This window comes from Scyliorhinus canicula, chromosome 18 (assembly GCF_902713615.1).
Source record: "Scyliorhinus canicula chromosome 18, sScyCan1.1, whole genome shotgun sequence".
NCBI lineage: Eukaryota > Metazoa > Chordata > Chondrichthyes > Carcharhiniformes > Scyliorhinidae > Scyliorhinus > Scyliorhinus canicula.
In genome coordinates this window covers 100736045-100760089 of record NC_052163.1, presented here as the reverse complement: position 1 = coordinate 100760089, position 24045 = coordinate 100736045, and the positions used below count along the sequence as shown (strand labels likewise).

The 24045-nt window shown below is 45.7% G+C and overlaps 1 protein-coding gene across 1 annotated transcript in view; it reads left to right on the top strand.

The window, feature by feature from the left end:
- Window positions 1–2111, top strand: part of LOC119953559 (E3 ubiquitin/ISG15 ligase TRIM25-like) — a 48686-nt gene extending 46575 nt beyond the window's left edge. The window contains exon 6 of the mRNA XM_038777946.1: window positions 1106–2111. Coding sequence (XP_038633874.1) covers window positions 1106–1683 — 578 coding nt within the window. The 3' untranslated portion in view covers window positions 1684–2111. The remainder of the gene's footprint in view (window positions 1–1105) is intronic.
- Window positions 2112–24045: the final 21934 nt, after the last annotated feature.

Here is a 24045-nt window from a genome sequence, read left to right as displayed (position 1 = left end):
ACATGATTTATTTAGATTTCCAGAAGGCCTGGAAACTTCCAATCAAGTCTTGCTGTAGCACAGACGGAGCTGTAGCAGAGGGGCTGCAAATGAAGCTAACAACTGAGTGCACAGGATCCTGGTCTTTCACGGGATTTTCCATTGGGCCTTGTTGCCGTGGAACCACAGACAAGGTTTATGTGATAGGAGATGGTGTTGTCAAAGTAGAGGCTTGCCAGGCTGGAGGTTTCTGTGGCTTGGCCTGGGATACATTGGGCTACGGTGATGAGTGGAAGCAAGCATGCAGCCACTGGAATGAGAAATGTGGCACAGCTGGGGGTCTAGGACTGGGATTCAGCTTGGGATTTTTCATTCCCTTACTCAGAAAGCCAATGAGGACAGCCTTATCCTCTTTCTGGAGAAGGAGCTCCGCAACGTTTGTATGTTTCCTTCCCCCAGAGCTGGCATGTTCCATAGATCCATAGAATCCCTACAGTGCAGAACGAGGCCATTTGGCCCACCGAGTCTGCACTGACCCCCCCCCCCCGAAAGAGCACCCGACCTAAGCCCGATCTATTTCCCTATCCCTGTAATCCCATGCATTGATCTTGGCCAATCCACCTAACCCACGCCGCTTTGGGCTATGGAAGGAAACTGAAGCACTCTGTGGAAACCCACGCAGACATTGGGAGAAAGTGCAAACGCCACACAGTCACCCAAGGCCAGAATCAAATCCGGAATCCTGGTGCTATGAGGCAGCAGTACTAACCGTAGTTCTGCCATGGTTTGAGATGCGGTGTGGGCAGTATTTAAATTCACTGACCTACGCCTGACCCTGCTTACTTCGTTGCATTCAAGCACTTGTGCCCAGCATGGGTTTTCATCCTTCTGGGCCTTTGACTATATCAGTGTAAACCACACCAAATCTACAAGCATTGTCTTATCCTGCTTCCTGTAAGTTATGCATTAAAGCTGTATAAAGCAAATTTAGCTCATAAACAGCAAAAGCTGAAGCGACTATAAGTGCACTTGAGACAGCTGTTAAAAGCAAGCGAATTGGCATTGATATAGGAAGAGCTTCATAGCTGAGGACAAGGTATTCACTCACACGTTGCTTTATTCACAGATGGACAGACACCAACTCTAGATGTGGACACCGCTCATCGTAGTGTCATTCTGTCAGACGATAAGAGGGTAGCGTCTGGATCCCAGTTCAGACAGCCCTATCCTGCCAGTCGCAAGAGATTTGACAGCTGGGGGCAGGTGCTCTGCTCTGAAGAAATCAACGGTGGTCGCTCTTATTGGGAGGTGGAGATTGCAGGCGTCCGCGGCAAATGGGCAGTTGGGGTCTGCTATGGCAGCATAAAGCGGAAGGGTCGGGATAAAGAGTGTTTGCTGGGGGAGAGCAGTAAGTCCTGGATTGTGTGCTCAGGGAGCAGCAATAATTTGTGGAGCTACTTATCAGGGTCCTGCTCCGTTTTAGCCCAGCACAGTGGAAATATCACAGATCTAACTGTTCGAATATCCTCTCGCGTGGGAGTGTTTGTGGATTTTGATGCTGGAATAATCTCCTTTTACAGTGTGTCAGGCAGCAAGCTAAACTTGATCTGCACATTCCAGCAACAAACATTCTCTGAGGCTCTCTACCTAGCATTGAGAGTTGGCGATTGGAACACATCCCTGTCCCTATGTTCCCTCAACTGAATTCCGTTTCATATTCTGTGCACATTTTATTCTTAAAACACTTCCCTCAAAAATAAGAACGCAAATTGGGATGATCAAACATAGTTGTTCCCTTTGATATCATGACCCCCAAATACTTGTGATTTTGAGGTTATGCCAGTGCACAGTAAGGTGGGCTGGCCTTGCTAAGACCTCGGCAGGAGCAGTCAACTGACCAGTTGAAGTAGGCTCCCAGTAACTGGAAAACGAGAGCTGAGCCCAGTAATCAATACTAAAATATGCAAAAATGGTGGAGTCTGCATCAACTTAATCAAGAAGCAGAATCCAGCAAAAGAAAAATCTCCGATTCTATAAAAAGAAGTAAAATTGTTCTTGGGGGAGTTGAGTGTATGTGTGGGGGCGGGGGTGGTTGGTACATAGAACCAGCAATAATGAATAAATAACCCACATTCTCTTCCCCCCCCCCCCCCCCCAACACACAGACACATGCACACAGACACACACACGCACACAGACACACACACACAATTTCCTATTCCATCGACTCTCCCATTTTATACCAGAGAGGCATAGTGGAAATTGCCCAGCATATGAGTGTTGGTTTGGACTTTCATTGCCACAGCTGTTAAGAGGCAAATTCAGCCCGGTTTTGTGTGCCGGGCTGAAAGCTTGGCAAGATACTCCAACTATCACCAGCGATGGGAGCTCCATGTTGAATTCCTCTTTCCGGTAGCCATTCCTATCCATCATCGTCCTTGCTCACCCCGTCTCAGTCCCTGGGTCACTGTGCTCTTGCCTATCACACCCTGGTGTTGCTTTTCAAGCTTTCCAAGTTAGCCCAAGGTTATTGCTTCTCCACCCATCTGAATTGTGTATTTCAATCATCCGAGGACCTTCGGACCTGGCTGTCCCTGCAAATTCACTGTCTCCACTGCCAGGATACTGGTTACTGGGCTGGCTGATTTTTTTTCTTCTGACGTGACACTGCCGTAGATCTTGACCGTCAACTTCCTCCCCATCAAAGAGCAGTGTTATCACAGTTCCTCCCCATCAAAGAGCAGTGTTATCACAGTTCGTCACAGCGCAGGTGAATCAGCTCTGGGCCTGCTAGTCAGCCACAATTTTGAAATCTCTTTGGGACTTCCACACCCAGTCTTTCACTGTACCTTTAAGTTGGGTTGAAGTGCTCTAGTCTTAAGGGCAATTTTTTTCACTGTCTACAGAGCAGAGTTTGCTCCTCCTCGGACGTTCTCTCCTGGTTCCCTTGGGCTGTTTTGATGTCTTTTGCCATGCTGGTCTCCTGGGTGCTACATATGGGGCGGCACAGTGGTTAGCACTGCTGACTCACAGCGTCAGGGACCCGGATTCAAATCCGGCCTCAAGTGTGGGGTTTGCACTTTCTCTCAAGATCAGATATTTGGGGCCGATATTGAGATTCTTTCCCCATGCCGGCGTGTGAACTGTGGCGTTTTACGACAGACAAAATGGTGTAAAACGGCCAACGATCCTCCGTTTGGCTGGGGGCTAGCATGCCGGCAGCGTAGAGCACCCAGCTCTAGCTGCCGATACAGCCTGGAGAATTGCGGGGTCCGTGTCCATGCATGCGCACGGCGGCGGCCTGCAGCGGCCCCTCGCGCACCCGGCTCACAAAATAGTGCCCCTCCCTTTTGGCCGGCTTGCCTACCCTGGACCAGCCCCCCACAGTGCCTCCAGCCCCTGATAAAGTCCCCCCTGCCCGTGAATCGGCCCTCCCCCTACTGTGGCGGCACTGGACTGAGTCCGCAGCCGCCAGGCAGAGTTCCCGAAGGATGAGACCACGCATCTTCGCGGACACCACTTTTGAGGGGGCGAAGCATCCCGAAAGCGGCGCCGCCCCGATTTGGTCGGTAACTGTGATTCTCTGGCCAATCGACGAACGCGATTTCGGCGTCGGCGACCGGGAAATCCTGCCCAATGATTATAGAATTTTCCCAAACTTTCCAGATGATGGGCTTTTCCATATTTTCATCTTCTTTCCAAATTCCTTTGTTTCAACTGTGTATCAGAAGCTGCACATACAATCATTTGAGCCTTAATTTCATTCGATGAAAATTTTAACTTATCACATGTCAGAAAGAATATTTCCATTTAGAGTGTGGATTCTTTCTGATGTTGACTGAGGTGAAGATAGGTTTTATGCACTATTATTCATCCAGTGAACAGTATTCTCTCATTTCATTAAAATTTCAATCACTTCTCTGATATTCCTTGGGATTACTCAGTGAGACCAATAATATGGTCTCCTTATGTGCCTGCAGGTGAATGATTTGTCCATATCAATTTTTTAAAAATTAATTGAGGGGATGTGTGCATTGCTGGATAGGCTGGCATTTATTGCCCATCCCTAATTGCCCTTGACAAGGTGGCGGTGCAGTCCATGTGGTGTAGGCACACCCACTGTGCTGTTAGCGAGGGAGTTTCCAGGGTTTTGACTCAGCCACAGTGAAGGAACGGGAATATATTTCCAAGTCAAGATGGTGTGGAGCTTGGAGTGGAATTAGAGACTATTATTAGAGATGTGTAACTTTAGTTACATGGATGGAGAGGTGAAGTTAGGAATGATCTTGGAGGAGAGGTTTGACAGAGATATTCAAAATCATGAGGGGTCAGGGCAGCACGGTGGCGCAGTGGTTAGCACTGTGGCCTCACAGCGCCGAGGTCCCATGTTCGATCCCAGCTCTGGGTCACTGTCCGTATGCAGTTTGCACACTCTCCCCGTGTTTGCGTGGGTTTCGCCCCCACAACCCAAAAATGTGCAGGGTAGGTGGATTGGCCATGCTAAATTGCCCCTTAATTGGAAAAAATGAATTGGGTACTCTAAATTTATATTTTTTAAAAATCATGAGGGGTCTGGTTAGGGAAAAACTGTTCCCATTGATGGAAGTATCGAGAATGAGAGGAGACATACTTAAGTAAATTGGCAAACAAAGCAATGGAGACATGAGGAGAAATGGTTTTCAGGCAACGAGTAGATCTGGACTGCGCTGTCTGAGAGTGCGGTTGAAGTCCAAAGATGTGCAGGTTAGGTGGATTGGGATGGGCTATGCTAAATTGCCCTTAGTGTCCAAAAAAAAAAGGTTAGGGGTGTTACGGGGATAGGGTGGGGGTATGGGCTTAGATAGGGTGCTATTTCCAAAGGCCGGTGCAGACTCGATGGGCTGAATGGCCTCCTTCTGCACTGTAAATTCTATGATTCTATAAGTAGGCTCAATTGAGGCATTCAGGAGGGAATTGGATTATTTGGAAAGGACGAATGGACAGGGTAATGGAGAGAAGGCATTGGGAATGACATTAGGTGCAGTGCTCATTTTGAGAGTGGGCAGAGACACAATGGGCCAAATGGCCTCCTCTGCTGCAACAATTCTGTGACTCTGTGCTTTGTCCCACGTGACAGACAGAAAAAATAAAGTTCATGAGAGATAAGGGAAAGTGGCAGGTTTGATCCAAAATTGGTTCAGTGGCAGGAAATGAAGGATAATGGTTGATTGGTGTTTTTGTGACAGGAGTGGAGTTCCATAGAGATTAGTACTAGGTGCCTTGCCATTTTGGGATTATATATCAATGGTTTAGACTTTAATGTAGGGAGATTATTAAGAAGTTTGCTGAAATAAAATTTAGCTGTGTATTTGCTGGTGAGGACTGTTGGAGGCCTGGGTTTCAGTGCCAGTAAGATATGTTGGCTCATCGAACAGGCAGATATAATTCAGTGGGAGAGGAGACATCAGGAAAGTCCCAATTTGTTACCCTGTATGTGCTGAATGAATCGGTTTCAGCTGGGTGGCAGGCAATACCAAGTTATAGTTGGCCTCAGTACCCCAAATTAGAAAAGGGAATATCATCGAGGACATTGGTGGCACAGTAGTTAGTACTGCTGTCTCACAATGCCAGGGTCCTGGGTTCAATTCCGGTCTTGGGTGACTGTGTGGAGTTTGCACTCTCTCTCCGTGTCTGCATGGATTTCCTCCTGATGCTCCGGTTCCCCCCACAGTCTGAAGATGCAGGTCCGGAGGTTTGGCCACGCTATATTGCCCCATAGTGCACCCCCAAAAAAGGGTTCGGTGAGGATATGGGGATAGGGTGGGGGAGTGGGTGCAGAGGGTCGGTGCAGATCCAATGGGCCAAATGGCCTCCTCCTGCACTGTATTGATTCTATGACTAAGAGTGTGTTGTGTAGACATTGTGTGCCAAAGCAGGAGAGCACGTCTGTATTATTCCATCTCAAATAGTAAATAACCTCCTGATATTAATCTGGACACAAGAGAGATAGTGGAAGGTGATCTGTAACTTGTAGAAACAATCTCTGTCAAGGAGCCAGTACCTATCGCTGAGGAGGTAGACATTGTGTGTCAAAGCAGGAGAGCACGTCTGTGTTATTCCATCTCAAATAGTAAATAACCTCCTGAATTAATCTGGACACGAGAGAGATAGTGGAAGGTGATCTGTAACTTGTAGAAACAATCTCTGTCAAGGAACCAGTACCTATCGCTGAGGAGGTAGACATGGGAGAAAATTGACAAAAGATAAAATACTTCAACCAAATGTAATCAATGTTTAGAATTTGGATTGATATAAATATACTGACCGATTATTTGATTATATTTGCTAAGCAAAGGGGAGAAACTGCAGGGTCATTTTACCTGCTTTGAGGCACATTGAAGATTTGATATTTCGGGCGCAACTTACCAGTCACACTGCACCCAAAAAGCAGCACGTGGTGGTGCAACGTTCCAGTACATGGCGGGAGACCCCCGTTCTGGGACCTACCCAGTTCGCTATGCCTTGCAAGATGTAACGCGATCTCGCAAGATGCCCATTGGTGGGATAACTTTTTTAGCAAATCTGCACATTTGAGCGAGACTAGCGATGTGCAGTTCCCTGAGGTAACCAAGGCGTTGGGATCTATCCCCATTACCTCGGAGACCTCGGGCGAGCCCGAGATCTCCACAAATGGGAACCAAATTGAACAGCACATGTGGGGGTCTACCGGGGATTGGAGGCCCCAGGTACTTGCCCACAGGGCAGGGTGGCAATCTGCCACTGCTGGTGCCACCTGGGCACCCTGACAGTGCCACCCAGGTGCCCGCCTGGCACTGCCATGTTGGCAATGCTGGCTGGCAGGATCACTGCCAGGGTGGAATGCTGGCACTGCGAAGGTGCCAATCTGGCAGAGTGGTGATTGCGACGGGGGTGCACTGCGTGGTGTGTGTGTGCGGGGGGGGGGGGGGGGGGGGGGGTGCAGAAGGACCTGGGGACCCCTTTATAGTGAGGTGGGGTTTGGGGGTGGTTCGGGATCTCGAGAGATTGGGGCACCATTTAAAAATGGCATCCCAATCTCGCTGCACTGAGTTCTGGCGAGCGGAGCTGCTCAGTGCAGAAAACGGGGCTGAGTGCGGCCTCGGGAGTGCATACCCCGCTGAGGCCCCATATTTGACTGGATAGACATTAGCAGGGTGTATCTTGGTGCTGCGAATGCTGGGAAACACGTTAAACGCCCACGCTATGGGAGAATGATCAAGTTTGGTTAAATTGGGCCCTTTAATTTTCAAAAAGTAATTTGTCTGGCATTCTGTCAATTGAACAACAGAGGGCGGTGTTGTCTTTGCAAAGTGATTCTTACATTTTATAACATCTAATATGACTGACTCCACACTCCCCTCACCACCGGAATAATACAGACCTATGGTAACAACGTCATGAGCAAAAGTAGGCAATTCGGCCCATCCAGTCTGCTCTGCCATTCAATGAGGTCAAGGCTGATCTGATATAATCCTCAACCCCACTTTCCCGCTTTATCCCTACAACCCTTGATTCACTTACTGATTACCTCAGCCTTGAACATGCTTAAGGACCCAGCCTCTGCATCCCTGCGGTAAAGAATTCCACAGATTCACTACTTTCTGAAAGGAAATTCCTCCTCATCTCTGTCTTAAATGGGCCACCCCCTTATTCTGAGATTATGCCCTCTGGTCCTGGACTCCCCCACACGAGGAAACACCCTCTTCAGCATCCAGGCAACCAGGAAGAGCCACTCCTCTCAACCTGAAGAGCAGGTGGGACGTCCAACTCCTCTCCTTCATTCCCTGTAATAAATGGTGTCCCAACTAAATGCCGAGATTGTGGACACCAGCAGTAATCTAATTTTAATTGAAGTAGGAGCCTTTCTGGGTCGAGAGGACCCAGTGCCACCCCATGATTAATGCCATTTACATGCTTTAACATGGCTTACCTGAGAACAAAGGCAGGTGATGATCTCCAGGAGGTTAGAGGATCAAGAATATATTGTGAAAGTGAGCGCACACATTTGGTATTGAAGGCTTTGGTGATTTTGTTAGGGATAGAATATTTGAAGGAAATGGTGATGGGCCACAGCAGCTGTTCCCAATTCTATATGACTCCCAACACAGAAATTCACATGACTCTTGCAGCTTAATCCTTTTACCATGTTCACGGCACGAGTCAACGTCTCAGATTTAAGTTTCGCAATTGAACCTTTGAACCTGATGACGAGTGCAGTGTTCCCTCTGGTCTTAGTCCTATAGCCCGCTGCTCCAGCCTGAAATCTTCCTTCTTGCCTTTGGATTTGGATTTGTTTATTGTCACGTGTACCTAGGTACAGTGAAAAGTATTGCACTGTGTGCAGTCCAGACTGATCGTTCCATACATGGAACAAAACAACGCAGGACATACACAATGTAAATACATAGGGACAGGCAACGGGTGAAGCTTACAGGAGATGTGTAAACAGATCAGATCAGTCGATAGGAGGGCCGTTTCGGAGTCTGGTAACAACGGGGAAGAAGTGGTTTTTGAATTTGCTCGTGTGTGTTCTCAGACTTTTTTTAATCTCTTGCCCGATGGAAGAAGTTGGAAGAGTGAGTAATCCGGGTGGGAGGGCTCTTTGGTTATGCTGCTCGCTCTCACAAGGCTGCCTGAGGTGTAGTTAGAGTCAATGGATGGGAGGCGTGTTCACGACTCTCTGTAGTTTCTTGCGGTCTTGGGCCAAGCAGTTGCCATACCAGGCTGTGATACAGCCAGATAGGATGCTTTCTATGGTGCGCCTGTAAAAGCTGGTAAGAGTCAGTCTGGACATGCTGAATTTCATTAGTTTCCTGAGAAGGTATAGGCGCTGCTGTGCTTTCTTGGTCGTAGCGTCGACGTGGGTGGACCAGGACGGATTGTTGGTGATGTACACATCTAGGAATTTGAAACTGCTAACCATCTCCACCTCAGCCCCGTTAATGCAGACAGGGGTGTATACGATACTTCGCTTCCTGAAGTCAATGACCAGCTCTTTAGTTTTGCTGACATTGAGGGAGAGATTATTGTCGTTACACATGATCAATGTTGATCCGTGGTGTCTCTTGTCTCCAGGTCTGCATCCTCTCTGACTTTCTAACTAAAACTGTTAATTTAGCATCAGACTTTGAGCATTTCTGAATGTCCCCATTAAACTTTAGAACATCTTTTCTGCCTAATCTCATGTTGTGGAAAGATCCTTACAAGATGTTGGTTTTACCTCACTGGTCTGGGTTAGATTTAAGCCCAGGCTCTTGTGAGATAGCCTGACCCACTGCACCAAAGATTTGTCCTAAAATAGTCACAGGTGCTGGAACCCTCACCTGAACAACCATAGCGGAGCTGAAGACCGAGTATTGTGTTGTTCCACGCATATTGGAGGATCAGAAATGAATTAGGTGCTGTAGGATATTCCTCCTCCAGGATTTTGCGATGATCAATGCTGGTCTCTTGTCTCCAGGACCACATCCTCTCTGACTCCTAATCATAAAGGAAGCATAACCAGCTTCCTGCTAGCATAACTCAATCAGCTACATCTAATCCCGTCGCTATAAGAAAATCAGGGGCCTTTGGAACAAATGATTTTGGGGGAAAGGGGGCAAAACCTGTCCCCCCGTCCCCCTACCCCCCACCCCGGTTAGGTTAAAACCCAGTAATGAACAGCCGAATGCCTCCAACATTCACCTTGCATGGGGACCAGTTGCCAATCACCCACATCTTCCTCACTCAGGAATTAGCCTGTGCTCTGCCTGTTCATTTCTGCGTGGGAATGTCCTGTACGTTATTTGGGAGAATCGACTGATCAGACCTCAAACCAGCAGAGAGTGAACTGCTCTCACTACGTGTAGCGGGGTTGTGTGAACAAGTTCCTTTTGGACGTATTTATGACGTAACTGCACCTCGCACTCACAGCAGTCCTCCCAAGATTTTTAAAACGTCAATGCATTTTATAACCTTTAATTGTTGCAGAGGCCGCAAGTTACAGCTTGTTTTATTTTTATACGTTGCTGTCAGTTATTCGTAAACTTCGTAGAGTGGGTGTTGCCTGATATCTGGGCCCCTCAGCATGAGTTACTCAGCAACTCCACTCATGTGCCGTTTTTTTGAAGGTTTTTCTATCAAAAATATTTTCATATATATTTGTTTTTAAAAGTATAAACATGCTGTTGAGATACTTGTGCTAGGTTGCTAATTGTACATGTGGCAATTAGTAATGTCCCCTCAGTCACAGTATGACCTTTGTGCTGAGTCTCTGCTTGTATAATGTTTTTGTCCTTGTAGACCATAAACAGGCTGTTAACTGTGGAGTAGCATGATGGGAGACATCAAAAAAATACATCAACTTTCGCTGACAATACATTCTAACCATTGGTCAATATTTCTCTGCGACGCAATTCCACTATTGGAATTGTGCTCTGTAATATGTGTGCGCAGAAGAGCTGCTGTCTATATTACAAACAGTGAGTTATTTTTGATTGCTTTTTTATGTCATTATTTTTATGTGAGGGAACAAATCAATTTGCGTACAGCAATTCACAAACAGCAGATGAATTGCCTTTGGTGATCTGAAGTCCACGAAGGGACGTAGGCCAGGACAGCAGACTTCTTGTCCCTCAAACTGTGCCCGTAAGCAATTTTACATCTAACTCCGCAGACTCTCTTCATGTACAAAGGCTGCAAGGAGCACAACACAATGTTTAGGAGGCAAATTCATTCCCTTAAAGTGAATGAGAAAGTTTGTAAAACACTTAAATTAGTTAAACACCGTTACGGGCACAGAAGGGTTTCCCAACAGAAATCCAAAACTGTGCAGGTTAGGTGGATTGGCCATGCTTAATTGCCCCTTATTGTCCAGGTTAGGTAGGGTTACGGGGTTACAGGGCAGGGGAGAGTGGGCCAGGGTAGAATGTTCTTTCAGAGGGTCGGTACAGACTCAACGGGCCGAATGGCTTTCTTCTGCTCTGTACGGGTTCTATGAAACCCTCCATGAGGTATTTCTAAAGAGGGATGTCAGGCTGGGCAGGATGCTGGAAACTTAACAATTGATGGACAAATAAAAAGTTCCATTCTGCTATCCTGGTAGTCACAGTGGGTCCACCTGGTAGTAAATATTTAGTGCATTCACAGGCTCCTGTGACAGTTAGGTGACAGCGCTAAGGCATCAATGCCTGACTGATTGCTTTGGAAGCACACCGTCACTGTACATCATGATTTTGGTGGTACTACATGCCAGGGGTTAGCCACAGCTAGTGTGGCAGGATACACCATCTCTGCCAGGATGTTACCATCCATATCTGCATGTGCCTACATGGCTACATTGCAACAGGTCCATTGACTTTTGCGAGCAAAACTGCAGCTACTGTGCACCAAAGAGTTGGCACATCCAGTGACTGGAAGGATCATCTGTGACCTGATACTTCACTGCATCTGGTCTCAGTAAAAGCTGCAGTGCTTGACTGGATGGTGGATGGCATCATGGAGCCTCAGGCAACCGTTTTGTAACGTCTTCAGGCAGCACCCACCATATTTCAGGAAACAACAAAAGCAGGGTTCAGTTCTGAGCTGCTGGCTCATTTACCGAGAGACTCCAAGATGGGTTGTTTCTCCTTTCATCTTTGTCCCACCACCACCATTTGTTTGGTGTTTTCAGGATTGGAGCAAACATTGGTTCAACATCTTAGCTCCTGTGTTAAAACGTTATGGATTCAAGCACCCCAAAATCTAGGCAACACCAACGCGTTACTGCCGGACTGCTGCATTGTTGGAAACACTCGAGGAAGGAAACTGAAGTTACATCTACAACAAAGACAAAATGCTGCACAATCTCAGCTGCTCTGACAGCAGGTCATGGGGGGCACGGTGGCACAGCGGTTAGCACTGCTGCATCACAGCTCCAGGGACCCGGGTTCAATCCCGGCCTCAGGTGACTGCCTGTGTGGAGTCTGCACGTTCTCCCCATGTCTGCGTGGGTTTCCTCCAGGTGCTCTGGTTTCCTCCCACAGTCAAACGATGTGCAGGTTAGGTGGGTTAGCCGTGCTAAATTGCCCCTTAATGTCCATAAAGGACAGGTGAGGTGACGGGGATAGGGTGGAGGCATGGGCTCAAATAGGGTGCTCTTTCCAAGGGCCGGTGCAGACTCGATGGGCTGAATGGCCTCTTTCTGCACTGTAAATTCTATGATCTAGCATCTACTGAGAGGGAAGGGAGCTGACGTTTCGAGTCTGGATGTCTCTTTGTCTGAAATTCAGTTTTCTGGGGTTCCATATGTTTAGTTGGATGTAGAATATCTCACGGGCACAGTTTGAGGGAAAACAAGTCTGCTGTCTTGGCCTACCATCCCTCTTTGGGCTCAGGCCATCAAAGGCAATTCATCTGCTGTTTGTGAATTGCTGTGTGCAAGTTGGTCTGTTCGCTAACATAAAAACAGGACCAAAAAGCAATCAAAAGTAACTGACCGTCTGTTAATTATCTTGGGATGTCCCGACGAGAAGGTGTTGTGTAAAGTGAAGCTCTTCCCTAGGCAGATAGTTTCACTGCCACTGCAAGATACATTTCCATGTTGGTGATTGGCATGATCTGCTCAAAGTGAAATGGCAGGATCTGGTTGAACTGCGGAACATTTCTCATATCTTGGGAGTAAGTACTGGATCGCTAGGTGAACCACACATTGGCTCCGTGCCTGCAGTCTTCAGCAAGTCTCAACTCCCAAATGGAATCCAGACATCTCCGCAGGGGAAAGGGAGGAGAATTCAACCGGTAGTTAGTCACTCCCTCATGTGCATCTCCCAGTGAACAGCCACACAATATTAGCAGGAAACGGTACTCCACCTATGCTCTGGGAAAAGAAAGGTATGAAACGTAGGCGACTCGAAAGGTAGAAAAGTAAAAACATGGTAGAACAGAGACTGATTTGTGCATGGCATGAATTTTCTGTTAGCAGTTTTAAATTGTTTGTATTTTATATTAAACAATAGCACCTCTAAGCTTGATACCATTAATAAAACCCTATTTACATATTCAGTGTCTTTGATGTTTTCTGAGAAAAATGATGGAGAAATGATGGTGTTGGCAGCGTACAAAGTAAACAGCCACTGACATGGCTGGCGCTAGTTACTTTCAAATAACTATATCAGCATGTGATTCACAAACCAGCTCCTGGAAGATGACAGCTCTTTGGTAGAATTCACTCTTCTCGTCACTGTGCACCTTTCAACATGATCCCGCTGTGAATACCCCTTCCAGGCACAATGATGTTCTCAATGTACGCTGATACAAGACACAGCATGGACCCAGCATGAGGGGAATAAATCTCAAGGAGGGTAGAGTGTCACAGGACATAAGATCAAACATTTGTGCGCAGTCTTACAGATTTGAAAAGTTGCTGACTATGAAGTCAAAGAAAGCCTTGACTAGTGTCAGGTATGAGCCGATTGCTGCTCAGTGATCCTGTATTGTGCAGGCTAGACATTTTCTCTACAGTTACTCTGGGCATTCTCAGCATAGCACATAACCCCTTCTGTGCAATAGGTTCAGACTGGGTGGGGTGTGGGGGAGCAGGAATGTGGTAATAAATTGTTCCACTAATTGGAATCTTCTGTTTACCAATAGGGCTATGGTTACCATGTTAATAAGATAAAAACATTTAAAATGGATCAATTAGTCTGTTATGTGATAGTTACACATGAAGCCTAAAGTTGCAGTATTACATAATCTTAAACTGCACATGTAAATCATCATCCACTTAAGCTTCTGCAAATGTGAGAATTTCTTATAAAAACACTTCAGATGATCCATTATGGATTATTAAGATGCCGTACACTAAATATGTGAAACAGACCAGCAAAGTGAACAGACCAGTAAAGTCATGATTTCAACATCACTTCAAATATTGTCACCAGTTAACATCAGAGTAGGTGTCCTGAGGATGGCAGGTGGCACAGTGGTTAGCACTGCTGCCTACGGCGCTGTGGACCCGGGTTCAATCCCAGCCTTGGGTCACTGCCCGTGTGGGGTTTGTACATTCTCCCCGTGTCTGCATGCGTTTCACCCGCACACCCCAAAAAAGTGCAGCTTAGGTGGATTGGCCACGCTGGATTGGATTTGCTTATTGCCATGTGTATCGAGGTACAGTGAAAAATATTGTTCTGCGTGCAGCTCAAACAGATCATTTGGTACATGAAACAAAAATAAAATAAAAAGAAAAATACATAATAGGGCAACACAATGTAAATACATAGACATCGGGTGAAGCATTAGGAATGTAGCATTAATCAGGTCAGTCTGTAAGGGGTCTTTTAGGAGTCTGGTAGCAGCAGGGAAAAAATTGCCCCTTAATTGGAAAAAAAATAATTGGGTACTCTAAATTATTTTAAAAAGCAAATGGCCTACTCTGTACTATGTATGCATTTTCATTGAATTTGGTAAAATGTCCACACTCCCTTGTGTTCTGCCCCATTACCTGGTGCTCGCAGATACAGAAAGTGATGGTTTTAAAGTTCTATGTGTCTCAACAGCACTGAGAAATGAACGCTGGCTCACTGAGAACTTTTCCATGGGCAAAGGGAGTCAGTGAGCATTGCCTGAGGACAGGACTTGGGGAGTAGGTTGCTTTTTTGAGTGCTAATTTGGGAAGTGAAAAACTGGGATCCCTGAGATCAGTCAATTCTTAGCTTAATTCATTCAATGGATGTGGGCATTGTTGCCTTTGCCAGTATTTATTGCCCATCACTAATTGCTCTTGAGAAGATGGTGGTGAGTTGTCTTCTTGAACCACTGCAGTCCATGTGGCGTAGGGACACCCACAGTGCTGTTAGAGTGGGAGTTCCAGAATTTTCACCCAGCAACACAGTGAAGGGACAGCAATAAATTTCCAAGTCAGAATTTCCAAGTGAGTGGCTTGGAGGGGAACACCCATGGGTAGTGTTGCCACAGATCTGCTGCCCTTGCCCGATGATAATGACCAAGGGTTTGGAAGATGCTGGTATTCCTGTGGCTGGGAAGGTAGGAAGTAGAGTGGGCTGGATAATTCACATCCAGGTTCATTGGTTCGATATTCTTGCTTTTCTTTTAAGTAACAATTCAGGTTTTCCTTACCTATCAACGTAATTTAAGATTTTAGATAATTCTACAAGGTCTCCTTTAACTATTTTGAATCTAGTCTGCAACCCTGAACTTTCTCTAATATATCTGCAGCATCCTACCCAATCTAAACTCAGGGGAGTTGTTCAAATAAAGGGACCTGCTTTGCAAAATGTGTTGAAAACAGCTTCTCCATTTGGCAGACCATCCATGCTTCAAGCAAGCACAGTCCCTCATTCGCCAAATTTACAAAATTGGAGCTAATAACAGCAGCTTGCACTTATAAAGCATCTTTAGCAGAGTAAAACATCCCAAAGGCAATATCACAGGAACATTCTCAAATAAAAGGTGATACTGAATTACATTGGGAACCAGGCAATCAAAGCCTTGTCAAAGAGATAGGTTTAGGAGCCACTTAAAGGAGAAGAGAAGGTGGAGAGGGTGAAAGGTTTGGGAATGAAATTGCAGAGCTCAGAGAATGGGCAGCTGAAGGCATAGCCACCAGCGGTGGAGCAATGTAGCTATCAAGGTGCACCGCAAGGTGTACCCCTACTGATATTAACAGATTCCTATGGAATTCTAGAAGCATTGATACAACCCTGGTGAAATCTATAAATAATGTTCCATTCTTAATCCCCTCTAACCAATGGCCCATTCCGAAGGATCCCTTCATAGATTTCATAGATTTTACAGTGCAGAAGGAGGCCATTCAGCCCATTGAGTCTGCACCGGCTCTTTGAAAGAGCACCCCACCCAAGCCCACACCTCCACCCTATCCCCATAACCCAGTAACCCCACCCAACACTAAGGGCAATTTTGGACACTAAGGGCAATTTAGCATGGCCAATTCACCTAACCTGCACATCTTTGGATTGTGGGAGGAAACCGGAGAACCCAGAGAAAACCCACGCACACACGGGGAAAACGTGCAAACTCCGCACAGTGACCCACACTGGGAATTGAACCTGGGACTTTGGAGCTGTGAAACAATTGTGCTAACCACTATGCTACCTTGCTGCCCCGTGTGCATTGAATTCTGAGATCAACTGTAGGTATTGATGCACTGAACAAACTCCCTGCATATGGATAGCACATGCAGGGGGAGGTAGTCCTAGAGGCTACATCTTGCCTTATAGGGGTATGGGCTGCAATTGTGAAGGTGGCAACAAATCTGACATTAACACATGCACAATGACATGTTCGGCTAAGACATTTACTGTAAGTATTGCAGCAATGGAGTTCACGTCCTCACTAAAGGAAAACAATATTAATTCAGAAGGAATTTCCAAATGCAGAAAAGAGTAGTGCAATCTGATGCCGACCATACAGCCAGCGGATGATCTTGTGAACTCCCTCAATCTGAGGGATGTCACTTTGTGAACCTCCATTGCGAGTCACATTCCCTCTCACACCAGAAACGTCTCTTAGCCCACCCACCCGAAAACCCGAATCAATCAAAACCCCTCTGATTCATTCCATATTTCGGAGAGCAAACATTTGTTTTAACCAGAAAGCCCATTATAGGTTTGAATCCATCAACTATTGAGAGACACATGCATGGTTATTATTAATGCATTGTTATCATAAAGACGGTACTAGAGCCCAAAGAACAGGAGATTGAATGCTAGAATCACTTGAAGTGGCACTGTTAATAATGACTGTTTTTCTGCCAGCAACAGACAGGAAGGATATTGCAGTGATTAAAAAATACTGGATGGTGAATGTAGTTTATAAATATACCTGTATTTTCTTTTGGGTTGCTAAGAGACAAATGGAGGATAGGGGTCCAACGCTCAAATCATGGTGGATTCAGTTGAAAGGGAAAACATAGGTCCTGCTGCAAAACAGATTTGACACCAGACACCCGTGGAGAAAGAGATAGCTTGTCACCCAAGGACTGGAGGGCTGTCACCCATTGTATTGAGCAGTCCAGAAAAGTCAGATCAAAGGCTAAAGGTGTGGGTGTGGAGAGTGCCGAAACAGGAATGAAACATTTAAGCCATACTGCCCTCTGTAAATGTCACAAAGTTATTACAATGAAGTCTCATAACATAAGACCATGCGAAATAGGAGTTGGGGTAGGCCAATTGACCCTTGAACCCTGTTGCATCGATTACGGTTGATCTGCCAGCTCGACTTCTCCTGTCAACATTTTCCCCTGAGTTCCCGTTGTATCCAAAGACCCCTCAACCTCTGTCTTGAATATACTCAATTTATACATGTAGTAATCCAGGAGTCATGAAGAGGAAGGTTTAAACAAGTTTATTCTGAACATAAAAGTGAAGCTGCACCAGCGGGGTACATCACAAGTGTCTAGGCCCGGGACTATTAGAATCCCGGTCCGGGTCTAGGACGACATTTAAAGGGCTCGGTAACGAGTCCCAGCTGGGTGGGCCCCTGCCCGTTATCATGGGAACCCGTACTCCCATGGGGAGATTGGTAAGTAATTCCCCGTGGTCCTGGTAAGGATTATCACAATACTCAGCTCACCATCCCATTTTGAAGGGCAATTAGGGACGGGCAATAAATACTGGCATAACTAGTGATGCCCAACTCCAAAGAATTTTTGAGAATACTCAATGACTCAGCATTCACAGTTCTCTGAGGTACAGAATTCCACATACCCCAATAACCTATCGCCCTCTTGCTTCCCAAGAATCGATCCACCTTTTGCCATTATCCCTCAATTTATTTTCTGTGCCAGTATGTTAACTTCCTGTCAATCGTGTACAGTGGACATCAGGAATGCAAGCACTCGGAGCGGGGCATCTTTAGTGTAGCGGTAGTGTCACTGGACTGGTAATGCTGAGGACCAGGCTAACATTCTGGGGACATGGGTTCAAATCCCACCACAGCAGGGGCAGCACGGTAGCATTGTGGTTAGCACAATTGTTTCACAGCTCCAGGGTCCCAGGTTCGATTCCGGCTTGGGTCACTGTCTGTGCGGAGTCTGCACATCCTCCCCGTGTGTGTGTGGGTTTCCTCCGGGTGCTCCGGTTTCCTCCCACAGGCCAAAGGTGTGTAGGTTAGGTGGATTGGCCATGATAAATTGCCCTTAGTTTCCAAAATTGCCCTTAGTGTTAGGTGGGGTTATGGGGTTAGGGTGAAGGTGTTGACCTTGGATAGGGTGCTCTTTCCAAGAGCCGGTGCAGACTCGATGGGCCGAATGGCCTCCTTCTGCACTGTAAATTCTATGATAATCTATGAGCAGTTGGCGGAATTTAAATTCAATTAATAAATCTGGAATTAAAAAGAGCTGTGACCAGGGCGGCTATCCTTGATCGTTGTAAGAATCCATCTGATTGACTAATCTGCCATCCTTACCTGGTCTGGCCTCCACATGACTCCAGACCCACAGAAATGCGGCGGACTCTTAATGCGCTCTGAAATGGCCTAACAGGCCATGCAGTTGAAGGGCAATTAGGGATGGGCAACAAATGTTGACTTTACCAGCAACACCCAAATTCCACGAAAGAACGAAGAGGAAAACAAATCCCATCATTGAAAAAATTATGCTGTTTTTATTTTTATAAGTGGATAACTTCACACTTTGACACTTGTGGTACCGCTAGACGCAACCACCTCCAGCTGCATTATCAATGACCTCCCTTCCATCGTAAGGTCAGAAGTGGGGATGTTTGCGGATGACTGAACAATGTTCAGCACCATTCCCGATTCCTCAGATCATGAAGCAGTTTCTGTCCAAATGCAGCAAGACCTGGACAATATTCAGGCTTGGGCTGCCAAGTGGCAAGTTACATTTGCACCACTCAAATATCAGGCAATGACCATCTCCTACAAGAGAGGATCTAACCACCGCCCCTTGACAATCAATGACATTATCATTGCTGAATCCCCCGCAATCAGCATCGTTGGGGTTACCATTGATCAGAAATTGAACTGGACTGGCCATATTAATACTGTAGAAAACAGGGCAGGTCAAAGGCTAGGAATCCTATGGTGACTAACTCACTTCCTGACCCCCCAAATCCTGACCCCCCAAAGCCTGACCACCGTCGACAAGGCACAAGTCAGGAGTGTAATGGAATACATTTCACTTGCCTGGATGAGTACAGCTACAACGGCACTCAAGATGTTTGATACCATCCAGGACAAAGCAGCCGGCTTAATTGCTTCCACAAATATTCAAACGCTCCACCACTGACGAACAGTGGCAGCCATATGTACCATCTACAAGATGCACTGCAGTAACACACCAAGGCTCCTTAGACACACTTTCCAAACCCATGACCACAACCATCTAGAAGGACAAGAGCAGCAGATACCTGGGAACCCCACCAAGTTCCCCTCCAAGTCACTCACCGCACTGACTTGGAAATGTATCACCGCTCCTTCACTGCCGCTGGGGCAACATCCTGGAACTCCCTCCTTAACAGCACTGTGGGTGTACCAACACCTCAAGGACTGCAGCGGTTCAAGAAGACAGCTCACTACTACCTTCTGAAGGGCAACTAGGGCTGGGTAATAAATGCCGGCCTAACCAGTGAAGCCCACATCCTGGAAATGAACTACAAAAAAACCCAGTAGTTATATCCTACCAATCCAAAAATGTTCTGTTTGTCCCAACCCCCTGTTTTCTGTCCATTAACCATCCTCTATGCAGCTTGATCTATTACCCTCTGTTCCTTGAGCCCTAAATGTATCTCAAACAGTGTTCAGGGTCTTTGCTAGAAAATGCCCTGCTGAAGAGTATCTGCAGGTTGCCTGGTGGCAAGGCCTTCACCAGCTCAACAATCAGCCCTGATCCCATTTGTTCCTTTGCTCAGTGTCTGATGAAAACACTTCACACTATACAACTGCCATTAAAGAACTCCCAAAAACTGGAGAAAAAACCGCATAGAGAGATGGAAGCTCACTGTCTAAACCTCATGCAAAGAATGAGTCTCATCAAGACCCTATTCAGGAACAATCCTGAACTTCAAGCCCCATTTAAAAACAAGTCACATCATTGCAGCATTTTCAAAATCATTCTCGGAATTCTCTGCAAAGTGAATTGCCCACGGGGATAAAAAGGTGATCTGTAGATTTTAATATTACGACGGTAAGGATTATAGAGACAGAGGAACTGTAGGCAGGGGTGAAAGTGCTGCCAATTTCATAGAGGATTTCATTGACTGTTTCACGCCACGAGATGCAAAATAGAGAATGAACCTAAATCAACTTTAAGTTTAGGAAAGCGAAGGAGAACATTCACCAATAACCAACTTAATTTAACCTATGCTAATTTGTTTTCAAATCTCCTCTACAAAGATGCACACACCAGACATGGATGATGAATTCCACTGAATAAGTGTCTGATTGAAAATACTCAAAATGTTTCCTAAACGTTGAGATTTATTTGGGGACACCTGAATCGGAGTACCAAAAACTGAAACCCATTCCGGAGCAGAGTATGCAATCATCTCTATCATCTCAATATCCCTCACCTCCATTTAACTATCATTTCACCATATCCCTCACTCTCAGCTATTTGCCTTCTTGTCCTATCCCTCAAATCCACCCACCTACACCCTCATTAGCTCCATCTGCTCACCTTCCCACCATACCCATGAACTCCACCCATCCACTTCACAATATTCCTCAAACCCACTTACCCACCTTTTCACCATCTCCCTCAACCCATTCACATCCAGAAGCTTTTTCTCGGATTGTGCAGTGTGGAGCTTTATGTGGGGCAGCACAGGATGGAGAGTTGCGCACCGCCCATGTGCCTGATAGAGGGGTGCAATTATCTCCCAAGCAATGTTTGAGGAAATGGTGTTCAAACTACTGGCATGTATGGTTCCATTGCAATAGGCAAATATTATAGTCCCATGCCTTATTTTATATCAGCCCAAACCACATCCACAAATACTGAATACAGCCAGAGTCTCAGGATATGTGTTCTGATACAAACCAGTGTCTTGTTTAATTTCAGCATAATCTCTTTGCTTTTGTACCCTAAGTGCCTATTAAATTAACTGCTCTCCCCTCCTGTCCTATTACTTTCAATGATCTATGCAGATATACATCCACGTGCCTCTGCTCCTGCACCCCCTTAAGAATTGTACCCCTTATTTTATATTGTTTCTCCATGTTCTTCCGACCAAAAGACATTACCTCACACTTTTCCACATTGAACTTCACATGCCACCCATCTGCCCACTTCACTGACTAGTCTATGTCCTCTTGAAGTTCTGATCTGTCCTCCTCACAGTTTACAATGCTTCCAAGTTTCATTTTATCCGCAAACTTTAAAATTTTCCCCTTCACACCAAGATATATATAGGGAAAAGCAAGGGTCCCAAAACCAACCCCAGGAACTTCACCACAAACCTTCCTCCAGCTCGAAAACTATCCATTGACCATTGCTTTCTGCTTCCTATTGTTCAGCCAATTTTGTATCTACTGTCTCTTTTAAGCAGTTTTGTTGCTTTTTCCTCGCCAGTTTCTTTTTTCATTATTCTCAGGGGTTGCTGACTATGATTGCGCCATATTATAAACAGATGAGTGTGGATTTTCCTTTGAGAGTTCTGAGCACTTTCATAATTGAAATGGGGATTAGGAGTTCATGAGGAGCCAACAAATGCAAAGGAAGCAGGAAAGACTTTTCAATTATACAATGTCTGAAGTGCTTTTGAAGTGTAGTCAGTGCTGTGATGAAGTGGAATATTTTCACACAGTCCACCTGGGATTCAAAAGTATTGTCAACTATGGCAATGTGCTTAACACAGTTTGCCTGCTCCTCACAATGAGGCGTTCGTACTGGATAGTATAAATGTTCCGGAGGCCCGAGAAGGTGAATCAAAACGGTTGTTTATATTCAACCAAAAGAAAAGACGACCACACAGAGTACAGCACATAGGCCCCAACCGGGGCCACCGATCATGCCGGTCCCAATCCGGGCCAGCTTTTAAGGGTTGTTTCTAAGAACCCCGGCTGATGTCCTTCCGCCCATCAGCGAGGAAGCTCATATCCCACGAGCCCCACGGAGAGATCAATCGGGTCATCCCCGTGTCATGATATGCAGACATGCAGATAATGATATACAGCCAGGCACAGACAAGCAGCTACTGAACACAGAGAACAGGACATGACCAATGAGCAGGCAGGACACTCAGGGATGGTATCTCACTGTAAAAGGCATGAGGCACTCACACTCCGCTTCTTTCCACTGATGAACATCTGCAGAGTGAGTCAGGGTGTATTTACAGTATCACACCTCCAGCACGTGGCTAAGAGCTAGTCTGATTCAGTCAGACAGTGTAACCACACTTAGGTTAGCAGAGAGTCGAACTCATAGAGAACTGTGCTAACTGTGCTACTGGTTCAGTAAATCAGATTGAACTAACTTCAAGGTCTGGAGTATCTTTTGGTTAAAGCTGCATCCAGTTGCACGCTGTGTCATCCCAGAATACATAACACAACACCCCGTAGGCCTCGTGAGGGTTATTAGAGACACATGGGACCTTTTCTGACAGGTGCATAAAGAAAGTGACAATGCCACTTTCTAATTTGTCACTGGCTGATTTCTCGTAGCCGTGGAAACATTAAGTCAAGCTCAAGGGATAGAAATTGGATATCACTGCACCCATTTTGTGGGCATAAAATGCCTTGGCTTGACTTGGGGTTCTCTGCTTCAAAAATGATCGCAAGTTTTGTCCTATGATTCATCCATCCTCCACAGCAAAGCATTCCACACTTCCACAACTTCCTGTGCAAACAGTTTTTCTTTCCCGTCTTTTTTAGTGACCAACCTTCACTATCCACTTCCTAACCTGAGAAAATAAGCTCTTTGTTCCACTTTATCAAAAAGTTTTGTATTTCAGGCTTCCAAATGCCTATCCCTGACATCCTCCTGGGGAATACCAAACTTTCTCTTATCCTTTCGTGTGCCTTTTATAATGGGATGGACAAAACAGCACACATTACTGTACCTGCCGTTTAACTAATGTTTGGTGAAATTTATAATTACTTCTTTGTTCTTGTTCTCTTTGCCTATTTATAAAACAAGAACATTAGAAAGTTGCCTTTTTTATGCCTTTAGCTACCTGCACTTCCTGCACTACCTGCACTAGGCATTACCGAGTTGTGTATCAGGATTCTCTGTTTATTTACAACCTAAACTATCTTCCCATGGAGTATACTCTGCCATTCCTTGCTTATCTATCAAAATGCATCAGATTTACCCATCTTAAATCGAACTGCCATTGTACACTAACATACACAAATACTCCGAATTGCACACTGACATATACAAACATCCCAAATTGTGCAAAGACATACACAAAGACCCCAAATTGTACTCAGACATACACCAAGATCTCATGCACTGACTCCTGGGGTACAATGGTTAGAATCTTTGCTGCACCGTATTCACAGCCTCCCTGGTCTACACAGGGTTAGAGAGTGACAAATTGCAGAGCAAGTTTTCATTATAAGTGTGGAAAATAGGAGTTTATAAATGCAAAGTGCATAGAGGCTTTCACTATACTTTAGATTGATATGTTGTATTGTTGGAAGAGGCATAGAAGGAGTTAACAGCCAAGGTATCTTAGCTGCAGAAAGCTATCAGCTCAAATCACACCAATCATCTCATAAAGGACTCTACAAGGATGGTCACACAGTTGATGATTTAAAATGTTAATTGGTTAATCACTCTAGGAGATTATTATTCACAATCCCAAAAATTTTACAGCCGATGTTTTCCTAAGGTCTACTTTCAGACACTGTTCTGCTTCAGGTGTCATTTTATTCACTTTGCCCAGCACGGCATACTGTCAGTCAGATGACAAGAAGCCTCCCTGCTCACACATCAAAAAGATAGGCCCCCGCCTGGGGTAGAGATTTTCACTGGCAGCTACTTCTAAGACCTTTGAGAAGAGGGCACGGCCTTTGATTGAATGGAGCCTTCTGTGATTGACGGCTTGGTGGGAAGAGTGTTCATTTTACAGACAGACTGGCAGATCA